At 41.1% G+C, this 19357-nt stretch overlaps 1 protein-coding gene across 2 annotated transcripts in view; it reads right to left on the bottom strand.

Annotated features, from left to right (window-relative positions):
- The window catches only part of bcas3 (BCAS3 microtubule associated cell migration factor), a 312938-nt gene that overhangs the window by 25116 nt on the left and 268465 nt on the right, over positions 1–19357 (bottom strand). For both annotated transcript variants that reach the window (XM_026193356.2, XM_026193347.2), the window contains one exon: positions 4138–4314. In XM_026193356.2, the coding sequence (XP_026049141.2) occupies positions 4138–4314 (177 nt within the window). The remainder of the gene's footprint in view (positions 1–4137; positions 4315–19357) is intronic.

Below are 19357 nucleotides of genomic sequence, written 5' to 3'. Positions count from 1 at the left end.
ACAGGCTGTCATGAAGCCTTGTAAGTATGTAGATGGTGATAAAGTTTGAAAATTGATGTGGTTTGTTGAAGTACAATGTTTCAATTCAATTGAATTGTAAAGAGCATCAGTTCAGGCTGAGTTTCAGAATCAGAGCATTCTTCAGAATAATATACTTTCTTTAAAGCCTGTTAGCAGTTATTGCAAGTGTTTGGTCAAGTAATCATTGCTGCCCCTGGATTGGGAATCAATATAATAAAACTATTAACCTGCATTGATTCAAAATATGTTGCATGTATTGGCAACATTCTGTCGATTTGCCCAAACAGAGCAGAGACAGAGCACTATATGTACACGTGGCTTTTATTTCTACATACAGCATTCTGTATTTGAACTATTTTGTTCTTATCAAAACTGCTAGTACTGAGCCTGAAATACCCATCCACCACAGACACGATGAAAGCAAAAATGTAATCACAGCAGTTCATGTTGTTTTATGTACGTTTTACGGCCCCATATTAAACGAAGTAATAAAACAATGGCCCAGAAGCAAGTCACAGCTCCAAATTTGAAATGCTAACCTTTATTTAGCTCTAGTCAAAGGCTGTTTACCATGACACCTCACTGATTCAACTCATTATGGGACTGTTTTGATCTCCTGCTGTAAACATGGAACTGGGATCTCTTTCCTTGGAAAACTCTGATGCACAGCAAGTGACACAACAGCTACGAGCACTGGACACCAACGATGGAGACGAGATGAAAATACTCCACCACTTAAAAATATTGTGTACCGCATAATAACATGATGTGAGCAAATGAACACAACATGTGCCATTGTTCCTGCTCTCAGCTGAGATACACCAGGTTGTGTTTAGCAGTAGTCCACTGTCCATATGGCTTCAATGGAATTTATGTTGGGCAGGCACCAATAAGACAAATCTAATTAGCAACATTATATCATTGGAGCCAAATCTAATTTCAGTCCCAGTGTGTTTTAGTCGTCAGTGACTCTCTCCCCTCCTCTTCTTCATCTTCTCTTCTCTCTCTCCCTCTGTCCATCCGTCCATCTCTCTGTGTGAGTGTCACCTGCCCTCTGAGCTGGCGACGCTGGGTCTCGGCATTAGCGTGAGAGCCCTATTACACTGACTGGAGGCTTTGTTTTCCCTGTGAATCTGCGAAAGTGTATGTGTGTGTTTGTGTGTGTGTGTTCTCGAGAAGAATGTCAGAGAGATGGTGATTTGTTACATCAGCAAGCATTCCAGCCCTGAGACCCTCTGTGTGTGTGTGTGTGTGTGTGTGTGTGTGTGTGTGTGTGTGAGAGGAGACATGCAGAAAGGAAACACCATCGTTTGTGGCCGTACACCAATCCAAATATGCTTCAGTAGATTATCAGGGAGCAAACAGTTTTCAAAGACGGGAACAAAACTGTAATAAATATCAGTGGGAAGCATAAATAATAACACATAATGTGTTGACTGGTTGTGCATACAGGATAGAAAAGTTTGTAAAAATTTCACTCAGCAATTGTGCAGAAACATGTGCCACACGTGCAGGTGAGGTGAGAGTGTGTTTGCACTCATGTTCAAGGTCTATGTTAGCCACTCGGTGTCTAAGCACTGGGGCCACAGGTCCCAAGTAAATGGATTCTCTGTGCAAGATACCATCTGCTGCTGCTCATCTAACCCTCAGACTGACACACATGCACGTGCACCCCCCCACACACACTATAGACACACAATAGACATGGACAGGGACAGGACTCAGATCTTCTAAATCAGGGCTAAGAGCGCTTTTTAACATTTCTTGAAACAATATCACAAAGAATGAAGAAAGGCGGTCTCACTATAGTGAGCTCGTCTCGAATTAATATATGATCATTGAGAAGTTCTGGTGTCAGGCACACATATAGGTGAGTATACCTGCTGTTTGTTTTGTTTTAAATTATACTCGGGAATAATATTCATGCAGCTGATATGGAATCTGACTTCTACAGTCTGTACAGGCAAAATAAAACTAAATTCACCTTCTTGTCTGATTATTGTGAACTTTCCCAACAAAAGAACATTAGACAATATTCATGAGTTACTTTAAACAATGGAAACAATTAAAAGAATTTACATTCTAAAATTACATTTTAGTTACAATTCTGGTTGCTTTTCACATTGGTATATAAATGCCTGTAACGACAGTGTGGGCGTGGCATAGAAAAGGTCATAATGAGCTTTCAGAGTCAGTGACAGGGCAGATTTCAAAGGAACAAATATATCTTTTTCAGTACAAGAGTTTCAATAAAAAGTGCTCATTAAAAAAATGGTGAACTGTTCCTTTAAGCTTTTCATGTATAGCTTGTGTCAATACCGACCACTTGTTCAATAAACAGGTTATCAAACACACTGCACACTAACCAAGTTGGATGGCATCGTCAGAGCCAGGTTCCTTTTTCTTCCCTGGGAAACCACAACTTGTGGCCATCCCGGGCTCTCTCCTCCGTATAGTACAAACAAGAACATTTCCCATATGTTACAATGTAGAAGTGCTGCGCTATTAGATTAGCCTACAGAGTCTGAAGCCTCTCCGTCTCTATGAATGGATGGATGGAGGAACCAGCAAGTCCATCGCATTCCCTGTGGATGATGTCTTCATCGTGGCCGAAGGTGCAGGAAAGGGAGAGTGTGTGTATACGTCGCGGGCGTATTTTGATGTAATGTGATCAGTAATGAATTTTGTGTTGCATTAGGGGGAGTGGAGGGGAACAGAGGTGGTCGGGAGAGAATACCAGGGGGAACACGAAGCGACTGACTAGTAGTGTCCACGAGTCTCCGGCATCTAATCTAATGAAGAGACTCAGAGAGGGAGATGGGGGAGAGTGGTGGTAGTGGAGGTGGGGTCAGTAAAAAAGAGTGATGAGAAGAGAGAGAGAGAGAGAGAGATGCTACAAATGAGGTTAAGTCTGAACGGAGTGGGAGGACTTGGTTGGATATGGCCAGGGATGTTTGGGAGGGGTGGGGTGGGCTGGGGGTTGATAGTCGATGCTAAATCCATTAGGGCCTTGTGACCATCGCACTCCCTTACCCCAAAACCCTCTGCACCCCCTCCCCCCCACACACATTTAAGTCAAAGGAGCTCTTGTTCACTTAAAGGGGGGGGGGGGGGGGGGGGGTTGGGTGTGTGTGTGTGGGGTTGGGGGGGGGGGGTTGAGCATGCTGTCGCTTCCTAAATGAGTTAACCATTTGGACTGTCAGGGCCAACAGCATGTCTGCTGCGCGCACACACACACACACACACACACACACACACAGGAAGCCACAAACTAAGGCTGGTCGTGTGCTGATATGCCCTCGTACACACATTCAGACGAGCAGAACATCCTACAAGCTTTGAGGTAATCAATTTCTGGACCTTGACCTGAGAAGCACTGTATGCTGGAAGTCAGGCTACATAACAAACACTTAGCTGCACTGAAAACATCTCTAATGAGGTAAATACCTATGAGCAAAACAAAAGAAAGGAAAACACCCAGATGATCATTTTTGGTGCATGCAAATATGGATTTCTACAAAATCACGTAAAATTGCAATGCTCAGAATCATAAAGAATCTCAGTAACTCACAACGATGTGTTTCAGTGATAAGAAATATGTCAATTTCTGCCTGCTCATCACAGTGTGTTTACTGGATTTTGACTGTTTTAAACTCAGACTGCTGATTTTTAGAAAAATTCTAAGAAAGTCTATTTTACATTCTGCTAACAAGATACAAAATAACACTAAAAAACCTACAGAAACAGGAAAATGACTATTTGAGATGGGATCTTAGTGTTTTAGGACACACTTAAAACACTGTGAACTTTTCTTAGTGTTAGTCAGACATGATGAGGATAACTGCTTCCAGCTATTCAAGCATCACTTCCTCAGCTGTTCTGACTGGTAGGCACACTAAATGTCATAATCCTGCTTTTATTCTGATTTTTACCTTTTTATTTTCAAACAATATAAATAATTCCCGTTTATGTTAAATGGACCGCAGTAACACATTGTTCTTGTGACAACATTTAACCTAAGGTGACAATTAAACAGAAAACAGAAAACGAATTAATGCTGATACACGATCCTGTGTGTGCAGCTGTGTTTTCGTGTGTTGTTCATCCTTCGCTTACCTGTGGCAGAGCCTACGATATCCCTAGAGGGGGACTCGGACATGGCGTCAGCCAGTCTCTCTCGCAGGCCTTCGTCGCTCGCATCTGCTGAGCCAACATTGTGCCGTGGCACGCCAAAGCTCTCTGGCCAGCTCCCGCATACCTCCAGCAGGGTTACGCCACGTCCATCAAATGGCCCTGCAAACAAACGCGCAGACAAACGCGGAGTTATGATTCGCTTGATTACCAAATAGATTAGAAGATAGAACAATAACAGCTGTGCCAGTTGTGTAATGTAATTTGGAGATGTCCTGAGCTGATAAGCACAATGGGGATCCGGCCCCATCGTGACATTTTAAAGCTGTATTTATTTCTGTAATGTAATAAGATGTCATAAAAAGAAACATTTAATCAGACTTGCATCAGCAGATGCACAATATTTGGGATTAGGGAAACATACAAGCCAATTTAAAGCACAATCTACCTTTGTTCTTTCAGTATAATTATGTACGAATGCTTCGTTGTGTCAAATCTGTGTATTATATTATCTTTTCTCCTTTAATATATACATTTTAAAAACAAAATCTAATCGTGAAAATACTGCAGCTCTACTGCAAATGAAAATATTAAAACATGTTGCCATTTTCAGATATATCACTCACATGTCCGTCCTACAGCCAACGTAAATGAATCTGTGTTAACCCTGTAGATCAGCTGCTTTTGAGTCACACACACAGAAACTTGTAAGTACAACACAATCTTCATGCCTGTCAAACCAAATCCACACAGGCCGGTGCTGCATCTTAATCTTTCTCCTTTCTGTCTGTTGTATTTTCTGCAATCAGAGAGATCTTGCAGTTTGGAGCCAGAGAGTCTGCAACTTGCTCTGTGTGTGTGTGTGTGTGTGTGTGTGTGTGTGTGTGTGTGTGTGTGTGTGTGTGTGTGTGTGTGTGTGTGACAACGCAGGCAGCCAAGCAAGCAGGCATGCAGGCAGTCAAACAACTGTTTTATTCTATTAGTGTGTTCATTTGACTGGGTCATTATGCCTGCAAGCAGAGGTGATAAGGGAAGATTTAGCAGTGGTGTTGGTAAGGTGCTCCGGCGACTCATCACGCTAACGAACAAAACAAACACATGACCTCCTGGCTTCAAAGTCAGCTTATCATCATCATCAGTGCTGCATATCCGCATCTCTCTCGTTCTTGATGCCCAGAAATATGTTACAGACAGGAGTGCGAAAAAATCACTGAGTCTAACTAGCTTCATATTATCATTGTGACTGTTTGCTGGTTCAAAATCGTGTGCGAGTGGTGAAATGAACATTCGAGTAGTGAAACATTCAGGGATTAAACAAAAAGTGCATCTAGAGGATGAACTTGGATACTCAGCATAAAGACCAGAAACGCAGCAACTTCAAGGGCTGAAAAATCAAGTTCACGTAAAAGTGTCACTGCAGTTCCTCTAATGGCCACTTGGGGCTCCCTCCAAAAGTGAGGCAATCTCAGAGATTTACAGAATCAAAAAGCATGTTCGCACCTCAGAACAGAAAATGTTCTCTATGGATAAATCCTGTATTTGGTTTTTTTTTTAAAAGCTGAACTAAGGATTTTGTAAAGCCACAATGAGGTGGGAAAATAATTTAAGACTACCCTACAAAGAGCACTACAGAAATGTGTAGAGATGGCTATAAATGACAACATGAACTCCAGCTGTACTGCCCCTCAAACAGGATTTAAAAGACATGAAGATCTATTCAGTTTTGCAGTTTTTCAACTGTCCTTTCGAGCTACAGAGGACCAAAATTACCTAAAAAAAACTGAACGAGACTGATATTTATTTTAACAGGTAGAAAGTGAACTTTGAGCTTTGAATCAGTCACATACATAAGAAATGTGTTGGTAGTGGCAGGTTAGATTTTGGTCTGAGCTTAGTATCTGTTAAGGCCATTTGGAGACTCCAACAAATCGCTTTGTCAAGCTTCATCACAGCTTCTACAAACTTTAGTGCAAAACAGTTCATCCACCCAACGTCTGTCCAAATGTTGAACTGGTAACACACACACACACACCATATGATCAGTGCTTACACAGATCCTGCCATTTTACACAATCCCTGATTCCAGCAACTGTTACAGTATAAATAAATATTGGTATCTCATTTTTTAAAGGAGTTATTGCACATCTTTTTGTTTTTGACAAAAAAAACATCTAAAATGTTACTGAGTTAAAAAAAATTCAAAACACCCCACACAAGAAACACAGGGAACTTTGTACAATCATGCTGTAAATTCTTCTTCTAGTTCAGCACTAGATAATTACATTCGCCTCAGAGGATTAATAAAATAAGTTCAGTAAATTAAGTGAAACTTTAATGAGCTCCTTGGAGAAATCTGCGTGAAATTTAGAGAACTCATGACACTAAAGGCTTCATGACTTGAAATACCCCTGACCTTTGTCTGTTCAAAGTTAACACAAAGAAATCCTTTGGGTTAATAAATTTGCTGAACAAATCTAAAAAGATGAATGCTGCTTCACACTTCTTCTACACACTCTGATTTAGACAAGTGGACACATACAGGGAGGTTTCTTAGTGGTCTTGTGGGTATCAGGAAAACCCCAATGAGACACAGACAGGATGGGATCAAAGGAAAAAGTGAAGACCAGGACAGAAGAGATCTTTGTTTTCTTGGAAAGATTAACATCCAATCCGTGTGTCCAGGCTTCAAGTACAGAAGAAACAGATGGATATAGATAGATCACTGGTAAATATGAAAACGAGGACCGATATGTTAACACAAGCAGCTTCTGGAGAGGGTAAATAAATTCAATCAATTGTTTGTTTACCTGCTAATGCCACACTTTGTTACACTCAATTGAAAGAAGTGCATCCAAAGATTAAAATTCATATCACGTTATCATCATTGACCCCATAAAGCCACCAGACTTGTGTGAACATCTTAGGAAAAAATGATCTAATGAAAGCGTAACCGTTTGGCAATCCCATGGTCAGCTGGTGATTTTAGTGAGTTGTATCTTTATAAGCAATGAGGCACACTTTGCTCTGCAACACTAAGCTCTTTACAACTACAAAATTCAATTCAGCCTTTACAAAGACACACTCACAACCCAGTTATCCAGCATCAAATCCAGCAATGTGCAAAGCATAATAACATCTCACCTCTATTGCAAAACACAGGCTTTTACAAAGGTTTGAAAGTAAGGCTCGGGGGAGCTTCAGGAGAATCTGTGCAAAACGATCCATCGGTGCAACACGCATAAACACACAAGCCGCTGCTGAAGTGAAGTTATCAGGAAGCTAAGCCGCCGTGTGTGTGTGTCTGATTGTATGCTTTTGCTCAGTGTTATCAGAGCAGGGAGAACGGAGGCTCGTGTAACCTCTCGCCTCAGCATTAGCACCTGTCACTGGCCTACAGCGGAGCTGAGATCTGCCAGGCCTCAGGATGCACATGCACACTCAACCACACATGCACACAGACGCACACAACAAACATGCAGTGTACTTTAGGGTTCTTGCAAATTTGTCACACTTAAATGTTTTCAGATTACCAAAATATGTTGTATTTTATTTTTTATATGAAGTGTGACAAACACGCAAAAAACTAAGAAATCAGGAAGGGAGCAATACAGGAGTACATAGCCGTCTGCTTCCTGATAGCAAGTGAGCCAGGCAGATCAAAGGTTTTGACTGGTGTGGCTTTTCTGGATGATAAGAGCATGGCAGAAGGTTAGGAGGAGCTTTAGGTTTATCAGGGCAGGCTTTGACCAATATCGGTATTTGAAGGCCAATAGCTTTAGGCTGAAACGACCAATGATAGATGGCAGAGAAGCTCAGAAGGTATAAATCTCTTCAACAGTATCAGCAGACCTGTTTTTCTTTTTTGGGAGAAAACTATTTGCGTCTGCTTCTTACGAATGATAAAGTTCCCTCATCCTCTCTTTGTGTAAAAATGTAACATTCAATTATAGATAATATGAGGCTTTACTGCTAAGACAAATTTGTCCCGTCATAATATACAGTTATTTCAGTGCAACATTTCCTGTTTCCCTGTCAACTAAAAAGTAGACTGTATTTTCTGCTAAAAAGACTGTAACTCTGAAAATGACCCCTTTCCCTTCACTAAATGCACGTGTTAAAGCCTCACGTGAGCCTAAGAATGCATTGTTTCCACAAAACGGACTGTGGATTTTGTCCATCATCACACTGACCACATCACTGTACTCAAAAACTTTTTAAATGCACACATGGGAATGCAACTGGTCATTTTTTTTGAAAGAAAATCTTAAACCATTTATATTATAGTTATTCTCTCCTTTAGTTTTCGGCTTCGGCTGTCCACATTAGGTGATCTGAACTCACGTTGGAAATAAGTTATGATTAAATCATTCCATAAAGTGTGTGTTTATCACTACTGCTCTAGATCACTAAGGTCACTGACACTAAAGAAAACAAGCAATGGCTCAACATTAGCTCACGTTACCTAACTAGCTCTCATGTTTCTCGTTGACAATGAAGAATTTCTTAACTTTCACCCCTAAATGATACTTATTGACTAATTTGTGCTAAAAAAGCAAAACTGTCTATACTTTCGCGCACTTTCATCCTGATCTGTGCAAACACTGGCAGAGTTCTAACTTTGTTGTTTTAATGAAGTAATACTGTGCATACCGTCTTTATTTTAAATGCAAATTTAATTAATACAACTTTATCTTTTCACTGTGTTTTTATAAGCAGCACAAGCATCAGCATGTTTTTATTGACCTCTGACCTCCATTTTTTAATTTCTGCCTGTAAATCTTTGGAAATGAAAAGATGATTCAGTGGCTGGAGGAAGATTGTTGTTGTTCACTCATGATGTTAAACCCAGCAGGATTAAAAGCCACTCTCCACCCAGCTGTTAGCCCTCACATACTGGCCCTACTTATCCCTCCAGTCAGTGCTACTTTACTTAAAGATTTAATCATGCTGCAACAGCATGCGTGCACGTCACAGTCACCTCTCAAAGAGATACGCCAGAATGAGTGCTTTAAAATATTACTGTAGACCGTCAAACTGAGGATGTTTACTGAGATTAGATGCAGCAAAACAAAAACAAATTCATTTTAAGCTTTTAATGTCCACCAAGTCTCCAGTTATCAGTTTAGGGTAGGGGAAGGTTCACATCTACCCCTTTATGTGGATTTTTTTTTTTTTTACCTATCTAAATCAGGGGTGTCAAACTTGCGGCCCAGGGGCCACTTGCAGCCCGCGTCACCCCTACTTGCGGCCCATACATTGACGTGAAGAAATATAATGCAGTTTGTCCCTTGAAGTGACTTTTTTTATTTGTTGTCCAGAGTTATGTTAAAATAAGTTCTTTAAAAAGCCAAAAATGATTGAATATGGAGACGATATGAGCAGAGAGCACAAACATGCTGAGGGATCGGCTGTGTTAGTTCACTGACAGAGTCACAAATAAACAATAATGTCTGCAGTTTGATTTGGTTAAATATGAACAAAATGATAACAGACGCGCCGCCACGTGTGAGGACAGAAGGAGAGGACCAGTGTGTTTATTTGGTCGTTCGATGAAAGGCTTCAGTTAGTTTAAATCTGCGTTCGCAGTTTTGTCTTCTTATACAATAGTTCAAATCTAAAACAAACAAACAAAACACGGCATTTTGGTAAATATTTGTGGGTGTTTTTTTGTTTGTTTTGTACTACTTGAAAACTAAAGTGGGCCTCCGGTGAGATGGCCACAGCAATGGCCCACAGCTCATTTAAGTTTGAGACTCCTGATCTAAATGGAAATCACATAACAAAACTAATCCTGTTTTTAGTTTCACTAAAGTAAAAAAGGGAAAGAAAAATAAAACAAAATAAATAAACTGTCTGTTGTTTTCAGATTAAATTGTGCAGGTATGGAAAAAAGGCTCAGAGTAAAAGAATTGCTATGGCTGGATGACAATAACCAATCAGAGCAGAGCAGCCCTATAGCCGGTCATATCTATTACCAATGTTTTTACTACTGCGGGTGCTATGTAAAGAAATGAGAATAGTAATCTATATCTTAACCTAATTGTCTTGTTGTAAATGATTCTTATTTGCAAGCCATCGCACTTTGCAGTAAATCTAATCTGGTGGCTTTTCCACCCTTTGTGTCAGGCACCAAAAACATCTTTAACTGTGAACCCAGTTTACAAATGAACTCGCCCTTTAAAGGAGAAACAATACTGAAAACGTGTCCTCATTTAAAGGTTATGAAGCTTAAGTGAGTCTCACATGGTTGAACTCCAGTCACACGTACACGCACAGACATGCAAACACACACACAAATGTATAATGTCCTGAGTGCTCATGCCACTGTTTCTGGGTTACCTGTGCAGTAAAGGGCCTAATGCCTAGTTAGCGCTAATTCAATTAGGCTTTACTGCAAGGGGGCTGGTTGAACTAATTCCTTTATTATGGTGCTGTATAATATGTAACAGTGTGAGTGTGTGTGTGAGATTCAGTGGTGGTACTGAGAATTCAGACACTGGGAAAACACACACAGTCTGTTACCTACAAACAGATCATAAATCAGCTCTGCTGGGATGTACGTTCAGTTATATATTTATGAGGCACATGTCTAGAATCTAATGTTATTCAATACCACGGCTATGCAGCAAATCCTGTTTTTGTCTTAGGACAGCCAGTATCTGGTGAGACTGGGTCAGAAGTGTCACTTCAAACGATGGTCATTTACAACAGCAGGTATGATTTTGGAGCACATTTCATTGGGAGGTTTTATCTTCACTTTCTCTTAATTGCTGCACAAACTGGTGACAAAAAAGGAACGAATCAAACAAAATTTGATTAATTTTACTCAAATCTCATTTTCTACTGACTCCATAGTACAATTTTGGAAATAGCCTGGATTTGATACTGAAAAGACATTTCATGCACACAAACTGACTGAAACACAGCTTGAATGCAAAGGTTTTACAAAGGTGCCCCATGCCTTGGATTAACTGGTAAAGCCATTCATCCAGTCACCTATTTTAGCTGTCAAAAGTAACTGGACAAACTAGCCCATTATCAGAAAACATTTAACAAGTTTGATACAGACTGTTTTCTTTATATGATCAACATTATGTTTTTATTGCTGAGCTGAGTTGTAATTGGATTTTTTGAAAGAGGGCTGCTGCAAATTAAAACATTAATTTATACCCAAATACAGCATCATTTACATTCTATGGCTTTAACTTGGCCAAAACCCACTTTTAATAAACTATCACCCATACATTCTGGGATGACTATGCTGTGAACACATACTGACATCCCTTTGGGCTGTGTGTCTGTGCGCCTACCAGAGAAAGACTGAGAGAGGGTCACTGATATCCTCGGGGAGACACAAAGTGCTAGCTAGCTGGCAGAGTAGGTTTGTGGTGCAGGGTTAGTGTTAATGGAGATGTAAGCTCACAGGATTAGCACCCACCCATAGGTAGGTAATATGGGAGTGCGTGCGTGTGTTCTTGACAGGCAGGGTCTTTCTTTCATTACATTAAGGCCAGTGCTTCTAAATCATTTACTCCCTTTTACTCCCTTTGCAGTCTCAGTGGTGTCAGCTAAGTGTTAGTAATCTCCATCAATACCACGGTCTGCCTTAAGGCACTTTACTCACTGCTACACACACACACACACACACACACACACACACACACACGTATATACGAAAACATACAGTATTCAGACGTGAGGATGCATTAACCTGTGTGTAGTTAATTGAGTCCACTGAATACCCGACACACACACACACTATCTCGTTCTCTCTCGCACACACACATGCACACACACATGCACACACACACTCTCTCTCGTTCTCTCTCGCACACACACATGCACACACACATGCACACACTACCACCCACTAAGTTAATTTGAGGTGTTCCAAATTAGACGCCACTTCTTTGCTCAGTATGAGGTTTTAAGGAATCTATGGTGTCCTTCTTGGCATCATCTCCTCCCATGTTCACATGCGACCAAACAGAGGTTTCCTTGAAGCCCAAGTCTGACCTACAACTGATCAAAAGTTGTAATAATAACGTTTGTTGCAGATTTCTGTCAAATGTCAGCCTGAGACCCAAACGACTGAAATGTTTGTACAGCATGCAGTGCCATATTTATTGTAGGGTACTTTTAAACCCAAAACCAGATTATGAGGATAGTTACAGTTACAGTTCAAGAGATCACAGATACTGTTTAGACAGCCAATCAGAATTATAGTTAGAAACTTCCAAAAATATGCCTTTGCATTGGTGAAACAAAGTCTGATTTTGAGAACATGTGGCACAAGACAATGACAAGTACGAAACAAATCTTTTCAGGGTTCAAATATGAGGCCACAAACAGGAAGCAGCGGCAAACAGTCAGATGTTTATGTGCGACTCGCACAAACAGAAACACGAACGCTCAAGTGGGACATGAAATAGATTTATGTGGCAGATAAAATTTGGAGTATATTTCTGACTCACGCCTACTGCAGATTTAAAGAGCCAAGGAAGAGGAAAATAATTGTGCTGATAGAGAACAGCTGACTGTGATTAGGGGACTTACTGTACTGACATGCTTGTTTGGCACATATAGAGTAAAAATAGCACTGCTTTCTTTTTTGCCAACCTGTTGGAAAGAGCTTTGTGTCCAAATCGGGCAGGCAGTCGGTCATGCTGCATGGCTTGTGCCTAGGTCTTTTAAAGGTTCTGCTGCGCTGATGATTGTTGCAGGAAAAGATGGCGTGGAGGTGAAACGAGTAGTAAAATTAAGGTTGCCTGAGTAAAATGTCTTGATGCAGCCTCAATCGTCCATCCTCGGAAGATTTGAGCAAGAATTCTGAATTGTATCGCTGCTGCTGTGACACGTCTTTCCGAGTGTTGTTTCCTTCCTGTGATTATTCAACCGCCATGCTGCCGAGTTCCAATTCTAAGATGTCAGTGTCGTCCTAACTGTGTCACAATCAATCATGCTTTTCCTTGGCATATGTTGTTATTCATTTTATGTCCTTGAAGAGGTGCAAAATTTAATAAGAAAATGTAAAACACAACATTTCACTTCATGGAAAGGGTACGGGTAAACTTCTGCTTCTACATGAAACAGTACACACAGTGTAGTGAAAAAGTATTTGTCCTGATTTTTTTTTAATATTTACCACACTTCTATGTTTCCTATCATTAAGAAAATGTTAATATTAGACAAAGTTCTCATCTTTTAGGAACCCTTTGAATTTTCTTTCTAGCCCAAAATGAGGATTATGATAATGTGAAGCGCACCTGTGCATGTTCAGACAGAAGTGCCTTGTGAGTGCCGTGCCTTGCCTATGATACACCAAATCGGTTTAAAGCCAGGTCTGTCTTGGAAATGAGATTTTTAATCTCAATGAGATTTTTTACCTGGATAAATAAAGGACTAATAAAAAAGCGCAACTTCTCTTCCTTCTGAAACCATCTGAATTTTGTCTCTAGCACAAATAGTAATGGAGTTAGGGTAAATTACAAAATGCTTGTAAAATCGACGGGTCAACAGGTCCTTGGTAAATACAGGGTTAAGGTGATGCCACAGCATCTCAGACTTCAGTCCAGAGTTTTGATCAGTTCACTCTGAAACCTTCATTTTGTTTTTTGTTTTGTTTTGTTTCCAATACATTAGTTTAATTAAAATGTTCATTTTCTTATTCTTGAAAGAAGAAAGCAGTAGCTTAATTTGGCAGCAACATAGCGAATATAAATCAGCCTAAAGGAAGTATTATTTGTTGGCTGCCCACGTCCTGAGCCTGTACCACAAATTTCTTTCTGTTTAAAGGGAGTTTTTCTGGGGTTTTCTTTCTAATAGTGTAAAGTACCTGAATTTAATTCAATTAAGGATTAAAAGTGTGCACCGTTATGTTCTCTCAAAAATCAGCAAAATTAAGTTGGCGATTAACATGCCAAACTTAACTAATGCTGAGTTATAAGTAAAACAAATGGTGATTATTGTAAAATATTTAATTCTGATGAAAAAATGAGAGCTCTATGCTGTGGAACTATTGGCATGCCATGCTTAATTTGTCTATTAAAATAAAAAGTCTGCAATCAAATCTGGCAAAAGACCATTATGATTTCAATAAAGACACTTTAACACAGGGGTGGGCAACTCCAGGCCTCGAAGGCCGGTGTCCCTGCAGGTTTTAGATGTGTCCTTGAACTAACACAGCTGATTTAAATGGCTAAATTAGCTCCTGCAGTTCTCCAGAGGCCTGGTAACGAACTAATCATGTGATTCAGGTGTGTTGACCCAAGGTGAGATCTAAAACCTGCAGGACACCGGCCCTCGGGGCCTGGAATTGCCCACCCCTGCTTTAACAGCTAATTAATTCAAGGTTCAAGGTTCAAGGCTCTTTATTTGTCACATGCATAGTTATACAAGTATAACACACAGTGAAATGTAGCCTGACACGCTCCTCGACATGTGCAAAAATTGGGGGGGGGGGGGGGGGGGGGGGGGGGGTGTAGAGGAGAAACATTATATATATATATATATATATATATATATATATATATATATATATATATATATATACACACATATAGTATATACACTGGGTGAATGTGCAGCAGTAGCAGCAAGCAGGTGAATTCTGTACATTAATATGAATAGACATCTGACTATTTTACAGGATAGACAATATAAACATATTTAAAATTAAAGGAATTGAAATGTACATTGTGCCTTGGTTTAGTGTCTGGAAGAGTCCTGTCTCAGTCAATTATAGATGATGTGAGAGGGCGGGTGTGTGTGTTTAGGGCACGGATGGCTTGGGGATAGAAGCTCCTCTTGAGTCTCTCTGTCCTTGCCCGGAAGATGCGGAACCTTCTACCAGATTGCAGAAGTTGGAACAGTTTGTTGCCAGGATGGGACGGGTCCTTCAGTATCTGCGCTGCTCTAGTCCGGCATCTCCTGGTGTAGGTGTCCTGAAGCGGGGGGAGAGCAATCCTGCAGCAGCGTTCTGCTGTACGGATCACTCTCTGGAGAGCTTTTTGGTCCTTCACACAGCTGTTCCCAAACCACGATGTCATGTTCTGTGTGAGGATGCTCTCCACAGCGCCTGTATAGAAAATCCTGAGGATCTTTGGAGAGACCCTGAACTTCCTCAGTTGTCGTAGGTGGTACAGGCGCTGCCTAGCCTTTTTGGTCTGGACCTGAATGTGGGCAGCCCATGTCAGGTCTGAGGAGATGTGGACACCAAGATACTTGAAGGACTGCACCCTCTCCACTGGAGCTCCATTGATGATAATGGGCTTGTAGTCTGTGCTGACCCCTTCTGAAGTCCACCACCAGCTCCTTGGTCTTGCTGACGTTCAGCTGGAGGTGGTTGTCCTGGCACCACGATGCCAGATTCTTCACTTCATCCATGTAGGCCGCCTCATCGTTGTTGGAGATGGCACCCAACACCACTGTGTCGTCAGCAAACTTCACAATGGTGTTGGAGCCATGGGTGGCCACACAGTCTGAAGTGTAGAGGGAGTAGAGCAGTGGTGAGAGGACACATCCCTGAGGTGCTCCTGTGTTGATGGTGATGCTGTTGGAGAAGCACCTGCCCACCCTCACCACCTGAGTTCTGCCAGTGAGGAAGTCCAACACCCATGCACACAGACGGCTGTTAAGTCCCAGATCCCTCAGCTTTGTGAACAGTCTGCAGGGCACTGTTGTGTTAAACGCTGAACTGTAATCAACAAACAGCATTCGCACATAGTTACCCTGTTTCTTGTCCACATGGCTGAGAGTGGTGTGTAGGACGTGGACGATGGCATCCTCTGTGGATCTGTTGGATCTGTAGGCGAACTGCAGCGGATCTGTGGTGTCTGGGATGGAGGAGGAGATGATGTTCTTCAGCAGCCTCTCAAACACCTTCATTACTACTGAGGTCAGTGCAACTGGCCGGTAATCGTTCAGGGATGAGGGTTTGCTGTTCTTGGGCACAGGGATGATGGTGGATCTTTTGAAGCATGTGGGGACCACAGACTTCGCCAGGGACTCGTTGAAGATGTAAGTGAACACACCTGATTGCTACTCTGGTTGGTTGTATAGTGCCCATATTGTGTGCTGAAACTTTACTTCATTGTCTTTAGTCTAAATGACATTTTACTTGTCTAATTCACTAATTAACTAATGATCTGCATGATAGCACATCATTAAAATCTGAGCAGATATTAGGTTGATTGAAATGACGCTCTATCGTACTGACATCATTTTTGTGATTTAAAACAAAAAAGAAACATTATTAGAAATGTTTTATCAGTTCTTGAAACTACACTGCAGATAAACAAACAACCAAAGTCATCATTTTGCCTCACTCAGCGTCATCGCAGAGCCAGTACAAAGCATCTTTCATCTGGTCAGAGACGTGGCGCCCACACAACTAAAATTCCCTTCTGGGCGCTAGACATTGTTTTCCATCAAACCAAAACAAAGATTGGGGAGTGTACACTTCACAGTGCTAGCATGGCCAGCTAATTGATTTCAGGCTGGATCGTGTTGCTGTGTAATGGAGCAGGCTAACGTGATGATGAAGCTGGGATGGTCATGGTGATGACTTTCACAGGGGCTCCAGCCTCATTTGTTTGTTTGACAGGCTGCAGGGTTGTGTGTGTGCGGGTGTGTTTCTCCATTTGGCATAAAGAATATGGATTAAGCTGTAGAGGTGACAGATGATATGTTTACAGGAGAATGTTTGCTTTCTGCACGATATTCAATTACAGGGTTTGTGTGTGTCACCGCCTGTGTGTGTAAGTGTATGTGACTATAAGTGTGTGTGCATGCCCAGTCATTTGTGTGTTACAGACTGTGTGTGAAAGGGTCACAGGCCTTTATCAATCACACAGAATTTGTTCACTTCCTTCCTCGCCGTCATTCTTTCGCCTTGATTCTAATATTTTTTCTGGGAAGTAGTCCAATCCAAATATAAACTAGTGTTATCCACTGTTTACTGGAGATGCAATGCAGCACAAATAAATACCCTTAGTGTTATTTACAAAACTGACTTACTCATACACAATCCACCCCCTCCTCCAACCTCCATAACTGGGTAGAAATACAGCATAGTGTTCTATGATGCCACAATAGGTCCCCATAAGAAATGAAAAAGAGGCAGTGGTCATTTATTCAAAAGCCCGAAATGAAAAACTGTGGCATTTAGTAGGCACTCAGACAGAAAACAGCTCTGTATTAAAACAACACAAAGGGCTGGATTGGTGGAAGCAAACTGTTTAGGGCTGCAGTAAGAAAAAAAAGTGAAATAGGATCCAGGAAAGCCAATTTGAGTAGAAGATATATAAGTCTGAAAGGCCTATCAGATAGCAGCACATTGCACAGCTGTTTAGATCACTATTAGACACAATGTTACACTTTTGGAATGTTGTTACAGTGACAGTAACTGTAACCTTTGGTAGGTTGATTACACAGCAAACAGCAGAAATATTGTGTTCCTGTTAAAGTCAAAGTAAGCTACCACGAATGTGGACTTTTCACTGGATGATCCAGTACGTGGCCGTATGATGTGCCACTGTGACCAGGCTCTAATTTTTTTCAATTGATGTTTCACTTTGTAGCAAATGTTATACCCTAATATGAGCTAATCGTCTAGCTTGTACTTGCATGTTGTTATTACTTAAGTAATCCATATTAGATGAAAAGCTTTGTTAATGGCAGTGCATTTAACTCACTTCTTTTGGAAGTATCCCACACGCGTCATTTAGCTTCATACATTCACATACATTTATGCGTAGTTTTCTAGGGATTCAACTTTTGTGCTTGAGGAAGATTCAAGTTAGTGTGCACATTTCCTTTAACATAGACTGTGTATTATAGTGTCTGTAATAAAGTGTTGTGATCAGTGGTACTGAAGTCTAGATGAATCAGCACAAAGAGGAGTCCACTGTCTGAGGCCATAAAAAGATGATTAGTAACATTCACTAGCGCAGCGATGAGCTCCTAATCCTGACTGAAACTCTTCAGGTAAACCATTCCTCTGCAAATGGTCCTAAAGCTTATAGAAAACATCTATTTAAAGAATCCTGAAATAAAAGAAATCTATAATCTATAATTGATTAAGACCACACGGCAGAGTTGAATATGTCAAGATTTTTGTTGGGAGTGACCAGGATGGACCGGAACAGAAATGAATAACACAGCTCAGGCAACAGGTACAGGTCGAGTTATGTGGTTTGAAGACAAGGTTATAGAGGGAAGGCTTAGATGGTTTCCACAGGTGTAGATGAAGACTAGTGGATATAGTTGAAAAAGGAACGTTAAAGCCAGAGGTGCCAGGTAGGAGGAAAAAGAGGAAGACCACTGATTACGTTTATGGATCAGAGAGGACATGGACAGGGTGAATGTGACAAAAGAGGACACTAGTGATCCACTACGGGAACCCCAGAAGAGAATAAATAAAGAAGAAAAATGAGCATGTTTTTCAATAAATGGAAAAAATAACTTTTCACATTTCTGTTTGAACCAAATGTCATAGTTGTTGAGACCCCTGACAGAGCTCTCTTTTCAAGACGTTTTTCTCAGGTAGGAATGTAATCCTATATTCATTGTTGGGGATATGTGTGCTCCTAAATTTGGATCAAATCAGCCTAAACACAGCATTATTCCTGTGTATTATTTTTGTGCATATATGCAATAAAAAAGAACAGAAATAAAATGCAGAGTGAAGTTCAAACTCTGGCTCCCTTCTCACCTCCACACAGCGGGCCAATCGCCGCTTGAAGTGGGGGTGATTGTTGGACTTTTGGTTTCTGAAAGCAACATGTCAGGGGACGGGGGTTTCCAAAGTTATATGACTAGCTGACAAGTGGTTCTGATTGAGTACACTGTATTATGAAGGTTCTCTAACCTCAACCAAGTGTTTTTTGGTGCCTAAACCAAACTTTGATGAGGGAGCCCGCAGTTTGTTTTCTGTTGACTTGCTTCTGCTCTGGATGACAGGCTGGACAGAGGCGTGGTGGTGCATGCTTTGGCGTGCGGTCTGAATACTAGAGATGAATACTGTACTTTGCTTGGCTTCCTCTCAGGGGGGTAAACGAAGAGGATTCCCAGCACCAAAGCCACAGCCCTGTGTTCCTGGAAATCCTCCACAATCCCATTTGATCTTAACGCCCTGCCTCGCCTAATGTGTCCCTAAGCTGGCCTTATCACACAACAGAGAGGGCCAGAGGGGATGGACTGAGAC

This window comes from Astatotilapia calliptera, chromosome 14 (genome assembly GCF_964374335.1).
Source record: "Astatotilapia calliptera chromosome 14, fAstCal68.1, whole genome shotgun sequence".
NCBI lineage: Eukaryota > Metazoa > Chordata > Actinopteri > Cichliformes > Cichlidae > Astatotilapia > Astatotilapia calliptera.
The sequence above is the reverse complement of the archived record's forward strand: the minus strand, read 5'-3'. Positions and strand labels throughout refer to the sequence as shown.